Source organism: Centroberyx gerrardi, chromosome 20 (assembly GCF_048128805.1).
Source record: "Centroberyx gerrardi isolate f3 chromosome 20, fCenGer3.hap1.cur.20231027, whole genome shotgun sequence".
Lineage (NCBI taxonomy): Eukaryota > Metazoa > Chordata > Actinopteri > Beryciformes > Berycidae > Centroberyx > Centroberyx gerrardi.
In genome coordinates, this window is record NC_136016.1 from 6,771,149 (window position 1) to 6,783,083 (window position 11,935).

The 11,935-nt window shown below is 41.4% G+C and overlaps 1 protein-coding gene across 4 annotated transcripts in view; it reads right to left on the minus strand.

Annotated features, from left to right (window-relative positions):
- Positions 1-11,935, minus strand: part of rnf213b (ring finger protein 213b) — a 30,344-nt gene that overhangs the window by 2,971 nt on the left and 15,438 nt on the right. For 3 of the 4 annotated variants that reach the window (XM_078290864.1, XM_078290862.1, XM_078290861.1), the window contains 33 exons: positions 11,709-11,845; positions 11,514-11,612; positions 11,290-11,402; positions 11,065-11,178; positions 10,870-10,931; positions 10,584-10,740; positions 9,962-10,097; positions 9,259-9,447; positions 9,032-9,165; positions 8,746-8,921; positions 8,446-8,649; positions 7,934-8,121; positions 7,709-7,829; positions 7,279-7,376; positions 6,677-6,856; positions 6,265-6,410; positions 6,062-6,161; positions 5,858-5,969; positions 5,496-5,691; positions 5,169-5,368; positions 4,725-4,847; positions 4,121-4,231; positions 3,761-4,003; positions 3,563-3,644; positions 3,394-3,428; positions 3,180-3,280; positions 2,935-3,085; positions 2,666-2,831; positions 2,475-2,569; positions 1,606-1,854; positions 617-749; positions 413-496; positions 65-245 (listed from right to left, as the gene is read on the minus strand). In XM_078290864.1, coding sequence (XP_078146990.1) covers positions 65-245; positions 413-496; positions 617-749; positions 1,606-1,854; positions 2,475-2,569; positions 2,666-2,831; positions 2,935-3,085; positions 3,180-3,280; positions 3,394-3,428; positions 3,563-3,644; positions 3,761-4,003; positions 4,121-4,231; positions 4,725-4,847; positions 5,169-5,368; positions 5,496-5,691; positions 5,858-5,969; positions 6,062-6,161; positions 6,265-6,410; positions 6,677-6,856; positions 7,279-7,376; positions 7,709-7,829; positions 7,934-8,121; positions 8,446-8,649; positions 8,746-8,921; positions 9,032-9,165; positions 9,259-9,447; positions 9,962-10,097; positions 10,584-10,740; positions 10,870-10,931; positions 11,065-11,178; positions 11,290-11,402; positions 11,514-11,612; positions 11,709-11,845 — 4,616 coding nt within the window. The remainder of the gene's footprint in view (positions 1-64; positions 246-412; positions 497-616; positions 750-1,605; positions 1,855-2,474; positions 2,570-2,665; positions 2,832-2,934; positions 3,086-3,179; positions 3,281-3,393; positions 3,429-3,562; positions 3,645-3,760; positions 4,004-4,120; positions 4,232-4,724; positions 4,848-5,168; positions 5,369-5,495; positions 5,692-5,857; positions 5,970-6,061; positions 6,162-6,264; positions 6,411-6,676; positions 6,857-7,278; positions 7,377-7,708; positions 7,830-7,933; positions 8,122-8,445; positions 8,650-8,745; positions 8,922-9,031; positions 9,166-9,258; positions 9,448-9,961; positions 10,098-10,583; positions 10,741-10,869; positions 10,932-11,064; positions 11,179-11,289; positions 11,403-11,513; positions 11,613-11,708; positions 11,846-11,935) is intronic. The other variant, XM_078290863.1, reaches the window with a different exon arrangement.

The window sequence follows — 11,935 nt, forward strand, 5'->3', positions numbered from 1 at the left end:
TACCAGTAAATTCCATTCAAAGGCCAAATGCCTTAGCAGTTGACACCGGACAAGGCGGACTGACCTGTCTTCTTGGTGACTCAGTTTCCTAGCCTCTCTCACCAAGCTGTTGTGAGTGTTTGACAGGAAATCTACCAGAGTTCGAAGACATGACCCAGGTCCACGTCGACATGGTGTCAGGAACTCCCCAGAGCTCTCTGGTGTCACCTCTTTCTCACACAGCTTCATGTCCGCACCCAAGTCTGCTGTTATATATACAGACACAGGAGCAAGCAAATCAAGGCATGCAGTGAAGGCAGCAGACACCAGATATCTCAAGCACACCACTACACTACATAACTACTCAACATACAAACATGCACACGCACACACACACACATATTTACGTTAGAATTAATGTACATGTGCTTACAATTGTTCGCCGCATCCAGTCTGAGGCAATTCCACACCTCGATGAATCTCTTCACCCTCTCATGCAGTATCTTCTTCTGGTATCCTATCAGGGATAATGAGAAAGGTGTGTTTGTGTGTGTGATGGTGGTGGTGGATTTTTTCATTACACTTTCATTGGTGGTGTTGTACATTCAATTCAAAATGTGATCTGATGTAAATATACCTGCTGGTATCTGCTGCAACATCTGTGCAATACTCTGGGGTGTAGTGTCTGATGCCAGGGGAAATACCCTCAAAAGGTCTGACTGTAATGCAGCCAGCTCAGGTAGGTGATGTAACTGTCTCACACACTGTATCTAGGACAAATACACACACACATATTTCAGGCTAGGGACACAGTAGAAGACTTTTAGAAATCCTACAAATGCATTGCATGACACATATACTGATGGATTTCACAGATTCTTTTGTCTCTCAGTTGTAAATATGCTCACACTAGATGATTAGGCAAGGACTGGGTATCACACACAATATAATTGAGATTATGCTGCTGACTCTAGATACGTCACTGACATCAGGACCTCTAATATTGCAGGAGCATGATCCAATGTGAAATGTATTAATATGTACTGATCTGTACACTTTGTAGTGAGAGTTGGAGGTGAGTAGGCTTAAAAAATATAATGTTAGCTAGGCTAGCAACTTACATTCATTGTAGGACAGGAGTTCACAAAGTGTTTAATTTCAAGGACCTTAAATAAGTATGCATTATATTATAATATCATATATATTTTATCATTAATATAACTTTTTAATATAACATTTCTACCTCACCTCACTATAAACTAGGCTCTCATTGGCTATTCCACTCTCCACTCTAGGAATGAAACTGTGATCACACACTTCAGGACCCGTCCAGATGTCAGGTTGTAAAAATCGAACATGTTTGATATGATTGGGGCGGCTTAGATCAGTGTGTGAGTCAAACGGGGTGGTTAAGATTGAATCTGTAAACTCCTCACACTACCAGATAATCTGTTTGGATCATCAGTCCCGACCAAGCCTCTGATCGGGATTTCCCCTTCCCAATTGTGGGTGCAAATCTGGTGCAAATCGGCCTGATAATCCTCTAGTGTGTCCCCAGACTTACTCATAAATAGGATTACGATGCATAGACATAGATGAAAACACTGTGGACACATTCTCCAGTACCTTCTTAAGAAACAGGGTAAGCAGGGATAAGGAGGTGCGCCCCTGTGCCTCTCCCACCAGCTGAGAGAAGCGTTCCACTGTCATCATCTCAGGTAGACTCCAGAAGGAGGATTGATGTGTTGGGCAGTCAGAGGGGAGGGACAACATGGGCCCAGGATCCCCATAGAGGAGCTTCATCAGAGGGCTTCCAACAAGCTTATTGTCAGCACTGATTCTCTCCTGGGCTTCAGCCATATTCCTCGCCAAATTCTGAGAACATGAATGTTTTTAAAGGTGCAATAATTAGCATTTTTACTGTCCCATAGCACAAAAAGACCATGCTATATCTGTGGGGTTTGATCAATACCAGCAACTCAATGATTACTACATCAGGTGCTGAGATTTGGGGTTTTCAAAAGTTTTGGAACAAAACCTCCCCACCCATTAGAATTCCAAGACACTCCCAATCCCCCCTCCACACACACACACACACACACACCGACTGGCATTTCCAACTGCTCAAGGATGGATGACAGTGCTATGAGTGAGTGATCGGCATTCCAAAAACATTTTGCTCTCAAGCCAAAAAAAGCACATGACAAAGCAGTCTTACTATTGCCGTATTTTGCATGGTGATACGTTACCTCTTCACTGGATGTTTCTGTTGGATTGCTGCTCTAATTAGCTAGCTTACTCATCGCAGTTGTGAAAATGTGACTTTATTATTTATGCCAATTACAGGCCACCCTGAGCTGTGCCAGAGACCTTTCAATGTTATAGCAATTCCTTGGTCAGGAGGTTGATAAATAAAAGAAGAATAAAAAGAATCACATCTTATTGGTGTTTAAACAATCAATTCACTGTGGTTTCAAAAAATGTGTATTCCTTACCACAAGTACTGGGTTAATGGCAGAATCACAGGCTAGCTTCTCCCACTGTTCCCGTCCAGGTCTGGAGGACAGGTCAGGTCTTGCGTGGCGGGAACCTTTACCGTTAACAATCAAGGGATTTACTGTATGTCACATGTTGTTACGCAAAGGAAACAGCAGGCTGAAAATCATTTGAAAGGTAATATCATCACCTGCAGTAAACTTTACGCAGGTGTTGAGAATCAAATGAACTGTAACTGCCGTGTCGTCCATGTTCTGATCCAGCGTCCGCCCCAGCACTTTCATGTCCTTTTCAAGGTGGTTCCACAGGAAGCCAAGAACATCCCGCACGCTGGGGTGAATCATGTTGCTGACTCCCTACAACACAAAAAACAACACAGGTGTATTTTTACACACTATTGTTTTCAGTACCAGTGGTGTTAAAACCCTTTTCTTGGTGCAGATTTTGGTGAAGTCTCACCCGGTTATTCCTTATAGCGCCTTGTAGCATGGCGAGGTGTGTAAGCAGCCGAAGGATGCAGGACTGGGCAGGTGTCATCTGTCTCTCAGGGGCTTCAGACCTCTGCAAAGCCTCTCCTAATATGTGTCCTGTCCGAGTTTGGTCTCCGAAACTTTACACACATAAGAAGAGACATGATGAAATTTATGGAGTATATCAGACTGAGACAATAATGTCACAGAGCAGGTTAATTAACAGGTTAATACCTCTGTTCTGCACGTTGAAATCCAGCGACTGGGGAGTAATTTTGCCCGCCAACTTGTACTCCACAGTCTGGGCATCTTGATAAGGTTGTGGGTTTACCACACTATGGGACAGTACAGAAGCATATGATGCATTGTTTGAGTGTTTGTTGCTTTTTTCATTATGTTTAATGTTAGAAATGCTTGCCAAAGAATGACACAAAAAATAAACTCATACCTCTCCCACAAAGCATGCATGGCCATTGGCACAGTCTGCAAATCATGAATAAGACATTACATCCTAAAGCACAATTCATTGGTAAGTGATGACAGATATCTCTTTAACATCTGACACATAACTTTGCGATCCAATCCTTTATAATGTTCGCTACAAGTAAAATACTCACAATACATCTGTAATTTCTTCTCTTTCAGCCACTGTCTGGCATCACTTGTGTGGTCATCTGGCATGGTTGGCAGGAAGGAGTGCTTGGAGGCAAGATGAAATTGATTTAATGAGCTACATCCAAAGAAAACAGATTGGAGTATGAGATAGCATGAAGCAGCAAAACCTAAATCAAAGCACAAGATAATAAGTGTCTTACTGTAACATTCTGAGGTTGGAAGGCGATCTGGTAGAGAGGAACCAGTAGAGAGTTTCCACTGAGGAGCACAGAGTCCACATGGACCAGCAGCTCCAAGAGGGTGCATGTCTGAGCTGGAAGATCCTGGTCGATGTGGAGAGGGGAGCCCAGTCCGCCTATCTGATTGGATAGAAGTGCAGTGCAGAACTCCCTCAATTCTGCTGACATGGTGTTTTTCAGGACGCCTTCCAGTCTTCCAGTCTCCTGTACAGCCGCATGTCAAAAACAGAAGGTTAAAGTTACAAACACCTCAGAGTCAATATCTGATGTCAGTATCTGAGCAATATGACACAATGGAAATTAGATGTCAAATATGGTGACCTGTGGAGAGGGGCGCATGTTGAGGTCAGATGATTTATAACGGCAGGTGACTTGTCTAAACAGGGCCAGGGCTAGCAGAACATGGGTAGCAGCCTTAGAACCTCTCAGCTTCTACAGAGAAGATATAAAACAATGGAGACATAAAGCAGGAGTACAGTGAATCCTGAAGTTGATCAAGAAACATGAGAAAACATGGGTGCACGATGCTAAGAATTATGCTGCTGCAAAGAAATTTGAAAAAGCATGGGGTAATGGATGGATCATATTAAATGTAATAAGTTTCCATTTCTTGATTTGTTTCAAAATTTCACTCACTATGTTAAACTGTGTATATATCATTTGTTAATGTTAAGTGTTTGTATGGACGTATTTGTACAATTAATGCACTTTGACAACAAAATTACTAATTGTCGTTGAATTGATTATTGAGTTGACTTTATATGAAATTCATTCATTCATTCATTCCACACGCACATTCTTGTTAAAGTATTTTTTTTTACTCTTAGTGTTACCATCTTTTTTAATATGCTAAACAAACTAAACCATCTCATTAGAAATGTTGGAGTACTCTACTTGCTGCAGAAATGAGCAGAGTCTCTCTGACCTGTAGTTCTATCACCAGAGGGTCTGATCTGTTTTCCAGCAGAACCTGGGCCACAGCATCCCTCAGGGCCCGGTAAGACGGCCCGCAGCACAGGAACCGGTCCACCTCGGCCGGAATCATCCTCTTTGAGAAAAAAATATTTTGGTGAGTTTACTTTGATTCAAAATACAGGTTTAAGCTCTACCTTGCAGTTATTAGTTTCTGCTTAGACAAGAATGCCTTTTCATCAGTGAATAAACTGAAGCTAATGGTGCAATGTAATTCCATCTTATGGTTGAATTATGTATTGCAATACATTCTTTGCTTATTAATAGTATCAGTGGATACGCAGTTGTGATGTTTAGTTGACAAATAGCCAGCAACATGAAATTCTACCTCATACTCAATAAAATCTGGGTTTAAAGCAACATAATATATACATTCAAGATATCAAGATAGCTGTACCTGAAGTCGAAGGACCTCCGAAGGGAAGACCCAGCTCCAGGCAGGACTATTCATCAGGCCCTTGATGCAGTCCATGCCAGCTTGTCTGTGGAGCGCTCTAAGCAGGTACACCCTGTGCCAGTCATTACCACAGTACTCGCACACCGCCTTTACCTGCTGCAGATACTGATCAGCCTCCATCCCTCCATCACCAGCATTTACTGAAGAAACAAAAACATTTGGATACAGTTATTAACTTCCCTTTTTTATTTATTAACTGTACCTGATGAAATTTGATTTGTACAGTTCTCGTTGTTGTAAAGTCAAACAAAGCTCAGTAATACACACCTTGGACCACGGTTTTCTCCACCATTCGGGCAGCAGTGGCCAGACACAGCCGTAGCCTGGCTATATTGAGCAGGAACTCTGCTGGGTCTGCTTGTCTGTCTGGGGTCTGTTTCCTGGCTAGCCTGCTCAAGAAACAGACCTCCACTTGCAGCCTCTTCTGCTCCACTTCTCGCACTTCTGAGCACAACAGAGAGTCCTGAAACAAAACCAATATGCGATCAATAGCAAGTGATGATGCTTTTCTAAACATCCGATGTTGGGTAGGTCTTTCCAAGGTACAATCCTCTGGCAGATTACCAGTTTAAAGATGATAACGTTACATAAGAAGTCAGCGATGGGCAAGTGAAGTTGGTGTCTGTTACCTGGAAACAGTTGACAAAGAGCAGGTAGAGTTCAGTGCGGTCTTCTCTGTCTAGAACTTTCTCCTCTAGATTCTTTAGGTAGGTTTGGATGTGGGCCTTTGCCTGGTCAAAACTGATAGATACACTATTGTTAGAGTACATGCGAATTCTGGAAAAGTGTATGGTTGTGTTTATGTATGTGTGTTGTTTGACTCATGCCCATACCTGTATTGCAGCAGCAGTTTAGGCAGTACGGAGCGGACTACAGGACTGTTGTCCACACACTCCAGGAAGGGACTGAGCTCTCTGGTCCTGTATACATCTCCTGCATCACACAAGAGAATCAACGGTTGAATGCCTCATCATCACAGTATCATGTAGCATTCAGCTATTATCATACACTAAGCAGTTTTACTTCTCCCACTGACCGTGAGCAGAAACGAGTAAGGAGAAGAGCAGCTCCACGACTCCCTCTCCTGGCCTCTCCCCCTCAGACAGACAGAACCTGGACACCACCTCCAGGAAGAAGGAGTTACAGCAGCTCCTAATGTCTGCTTGCTGCTGAAGCGCTGCCCTGAGGGATGAGAAGCACAGTATTACTGGGGAGGGTAATACTAATACTAACACATTCTTTAATAAGTAATAGCATTGGATGCTAAGATGCTACCTCTACAATTCTTTGCACTTTGTTTCACAGAATGTTGCTCAGTCAAACATTGTTTGATAGAAAACTTCTCACTATTAACTAAGATAGTTTGTTATGGTAACTGTAAGAGTTGAGAGATAGTACCAATTCACCAAGTTAAATAAATGTTATTTCTGTCATTTTTTTTAACTCACTTGATGGTGTGAGAGACAGTTGGTTGGAAGTCGGGTGGCAAGTCTGCCCTACATTTAGGGCAAAAATGTCTGTCTGCCTGAATGCATTGCTGGAGGCAGTGTGAACAAAAGACATGTTCACAGGGCAAGACAGACGGCTCTTTGAGCTCTAACAGGCAAACTGGGCAAGTAATGCCATACCTTTGGGGAAAAAACAAAAGAGATGAATTATTTCACTATAAAATAAATACATGTCCAAATAAAGAGATCATGCATACAAGTAGCATCAGTCATCAAAGTCATAAATATAGTCTTAAAAAAAATGGGTTTTTTTAGAACAAGAGAAGAAACATCTCCCAATATGATATTTTCACTTGTTTCTAATGCAATTAAACTGAAAACGGTGTTGGAAACAAGTGCTGGAAACTAGTGGAATTATCCACTGGCAGAATTTTTCAGTTCTTTTTAAGAAACATAATATTTTAATACTGAATATGAGACTACGTGACTTGTTAAGATTGACATTTTTTGCAGTGTATTAGAGTAACTACAGATGTTGGCATAATCTTACATACAAAAATCTGCATTTTACTGAATACAAATGTTCAAAGGCAGTGTCAGACCTTAGGTCCCTGTTACACTCAGCATGATAAGAGTTGAGGATGCGGATCAGCTGCTGCAATGTGTCCACACTCCTTATATCAGGTGAGCCCTGCATCAGCTGTTGAAAAGACAGAAGAAATTTAACTTACATTCTTCATGCAACACTGGCCCCCCCCTAAACCTCCCACCACTACTCGCACTTTACTTTTATTGTTACTGTTCATTTACTGAGAAGTGTATAATAATGCATTATTATCCCTTGCAGTGGTTTTGCTCTTTGCTGTATCTTACCTACTCTTATTGTCGTTTCTTGGTCATAACATTATTTTATGCCCATTGCACTTGTTCTTTACAAAGTTGCTTTAATCATAACATGATGAAAACACAGACCCCTTATGTGCTTCATTCCAAGTACTAACCAAGTAACAAGTCTCTAACCATTTCACTTACATTTTGGAGAAGGTTGCAGTGTTTAAGAGCCAGTTCTTTCAATCGAGAGTCTCTCTGTTTAACCTCAAACATGACTCGCTGGATGAAAGCTGCTACGACCAGCATCCCATGCCATAGTGACCTGAAAGAGCATGTGAGATTATGAATAAAACTAGAAACACACTCTCTCTGTCTCAGCTTACAAAGAGTTCTATAAATCTTGCCACATTCATTTTCAGTCCCTACCTGATGGAGTCCAAATGTTGCAGACAGCCAGGGCTACAGAGGATACTGTATTTCTGACCAAAGGCTCGATCTAGACATGGCTGCAGGAACTCCACTCTGCTCACAAAGGACTCACACTCTTGCAGGGATGTCACAGTCAGCAGCTTGATTCTCTCAACACAGATACCAAGCGCTAAAATGTCCTCAACCTGTTAAAAATAAAAGATACCATTATACATAACCTAGTGCCCAATTCTAAATAAAGAACTATCATTTATGCACTTATGGATATTTAGGTGAATTTGACAGCAAAGTTATATTTTTGCGAAGAATATGCAAATTATCTTGGTTATGCATACTAGATGTCTGTGCCACCTGTAAAATATCAATACCATATGGTTTAGCTTTACTAACCCCTTCATATTTCAACAAATACATGCAGTTGGCACAAAGATAAAACTCAAGAGGTTTGAGCCAAGCCAAAATGGTATTGGTCTTGATGCTGTTCCATGTCAAAGAACAGTAATTCTCACCATTTCTGTGGGCTCCCTCTTCGACCCCTGCTGAAAGACATCAGTGGCTAGCTGGGGTTGCAGCAGCAGTATGTGGCAGAGAGTGTCCAGTCTCGGGGCATAATGTTTGGCAGCAGCCATGACCCAAGCAGGAGAGAGGTCGGATATTGTATTCATGGACTGCTGAAGCTCAGACACACAGCCCAACATTGCCTTGGTGAACACCTGTGTATAGCAGATGGGGTGAAAAGTCAATGTCAAGCCTATTTGGCTGTTTGCACACTTTGCTTCACCTAAATGTGTAATTCATAAAGTCTATACCCTAAGCTCATCCTTTGACTTGATCTTCAAAGAAAGCAGCAGAAAGTCTTGTAGGTAGCGTTGGCCATATTCCAGTCGCTCCTCTTGTGAGAGTTTCTGTAAGTAGCTTCCCAGCCTGCTGTTGTTGAAGGCGCTCACAAACTGAAGAATCCTCTCTGTGCCGTCCTCCTTTGTCACTGTGAGGAACATAAAGGTGAAAGAGACAAAGATCAGATGTTTATGTGACCTCTTAATGACTACATGCATGAAGTCATTCGAATGAACAAATTATCAGTCCGAGACATACCTGGTATAAATTCAGATTCCTCCCATAGGCTCTGGAGGTGCATTCTGATGAGCCAGCTGAAGGGGGCAGCACAGGGTTGTCCTTCACCATCCAGCATGAAGAAATGTTGCACTAGTACCTCCTGATCTAACACACTAGAAATTGGAGGCAAGCAAAATGGTGCCATTTGTTGATTTATATTCAATTTGCTAATGATAGATAATTACAAAAGAAGTAATCCCCAGTACCTTGAGTTTTGAGGAGGTGTCAGGTCTAAAATCTGTGTGTCTGCCAGAATGTCCAACCACAGCTCTATCAGGCCCTGACTGAGCTTTGCACCGAAGAGCAGGTCCAGATTGGCATACCTGTCCATAACTTCCACCATGCCAGCCAAGACCGGAGTCACGGTGGACTGAAGACAGCGCCACAGGGTATGCCTGGCAGATAAACACAAGACAGAAAGCTATACTTAATCAAATCACTGACCATTATAATTTGAAAAATATTCTGAAATGGAAATTCAGGATTAGTGTCAGATGATCAGTTTTAAGGAAAAAGAACATTCTCTCTAAACTACACTACCAGTCAAAAGTTTGGACACATACATTTTAGAATAACAGACATCAAAACTATGAAATAACACAAATGGAATTATGGAGTGACCAAAAAAGTGTTAAACCAATCAAAACTATCTTATATTTTAGATTCTTTAAAGTAGCTTTGAAAAGAAATTCATACATAGGCATCAACTTTACTATTTATATTTGTCTAAAAAACAAATTTCAAGCATTAAAGCATAAGCTAATATAATAATAATAATAATCAAAATGGCTTTAAGATAATGAAAAACATACAACATTCAATCAGGTGTTTCCAAACTTTTGACTGGTAGTGTATATGTCAACGCTTTCAAAAGTTTACCATTTCATCAGAAGGTATTGGAAATTTTACCTTAGAGTGCCCCCCTCCTGTAGAGCCTGGCGTTTCTTGGCTTCCCTGCTCACCCACTCCCCAGGAGAGCACATCATCTCTTCCCTCTGTGCCAAAGCCACTGCCAGTCTGCCTAGCAACACCTCCTGGAAGCGAGCTTTAACAGAGATCATCATGTTACCTTTTTATTCTCATAGTAGAGTAGATAGGTAGTGTGTGGGGATAAATGTATTTTAAAGGGGCATTAAGTAATCTATGACCTCTATTGGCAACCAGTAGAACCTGCAATAACATGGATAGAACTTAATTACTCCTACACAAGTGTCTAGCACAGCCCCAAGCGATGCTGGCTAGTAATGGACAAAATTAATCAAGTCACAATTCACAACAGACAAGTAAGCTTCCTTATTAGAGCAGAGATTTAACAGAATTGTCTAGTGAAGAGGTAATATATCTTAGCCATCTTAATATCTTTTAGCCGTCACAACTGAAATGCAATGCCAGTTACTCGCTTGCAGCACCGTCATTGAGCATTTGAAAAAGTGGTAGGTAAAGTGAGTTGAAAACCTGAAATGCACCTGGCGAAGTGAGTGATTGGTATTGATCAATAACCCTATCAAACCCCGCCCATGACTATATTCACCACCTATGTGTCCTTGATCCGTTCCCAGAAGAGTCAGAAGTATGTACATCCGTTGCATGCTCCTTGGTGTCGAGTCACTCGGATCCCTCAGCAAACCCACAGCTTTTTGGATGCATGACCTCACCAGGGACAGGCTGTGGAGGTGGGCTGTCTCTGCCTGTACAACAACACAATTACAGGATGAATGGTTGAAGATTAAATACAAAAAACTACATTTTGTGTTATACTAACATATATAAAGCTATGTACATAATACAACATCTATTGTACTGTACTGCTTATCTACCCTTAGAGTCACACTTGTGTCCACTTCAGAGTCTCTTCTTTTCTTCTCTGTTTCCATTTGTTCTAATGAAGATAAAGAAATGCTGTTTGTTACAGGAAAACTAGCAGCCTTAAGAACATTGAATACATTCATTTACTGACATTAATATAATATACAACACTTGGAGTCACTGCTCAGAGGGTCTACAATTTCTACCTGACAGTGCAGGGTAGAGTAGCTTGCTAATGAGAGTTCCACAGAAAACTGACAGGTTCAGGCTCATGTCCTCTGTATCCCTGAGGTCATCAATGTGCACTGAGTGCCAGACTCCTTTGACACACAACAAAAAACATGCATTTATTTTTTTTTCAATTCATGTAAAATACAGTAAAGAAGTCATTACATTAACAGTGCATTAACTTTGTTCCACTTAATACTCACCTCCTTGGAAACCAATGTATTGAGATCGACTTGGGATCCTGGAAAGCTTGGCAATGAAAACCACACAGCAGGTCTGATCATCCAATGACATCAGGTAATTCATGGTGCAGTATCTAGATACAGATGGAATCATAAACACCCGTAAAACACCTGTAATTACCCTTTTCTGTATATGTATGTAATCAAATTGCATATCTGGTTAGGAGCCTGACAGTGAGCCCTACTTTGCTGACGCTATGAGCTCGTCACTGCAGTGGGATTCTTCTAGGTCCATCTGAACTAACAGAATGTGAAGAGACGGGCCAGTATCTTGAAAGAAGCCCCTGAAATATTTAATGTGATAGATTGAGAGAAAGATTAAAAACCCAAAAAACTAAATCCATGGTAATATTACTTGATTACAAACAGAGGTAGTGTACCGTATCTTGCCGCAGAAGGAGACCTCAGTATCAAACTGGTGGAGGGAGAGCAGGAGGATCTTGTCTGTGCGCAGGCCCAGAGCCTGAGCTACTACCTTAACATCTAATCTGGTTAGCAAGCTGGAGAATGTAGTCACCTTGGCAAAACAAATACAGAAAGGAGACAGTGAAGTCAACAAATAGTTGAGGAATGACCAAAATACAACTTAAACTGTGGTATTGCTTAC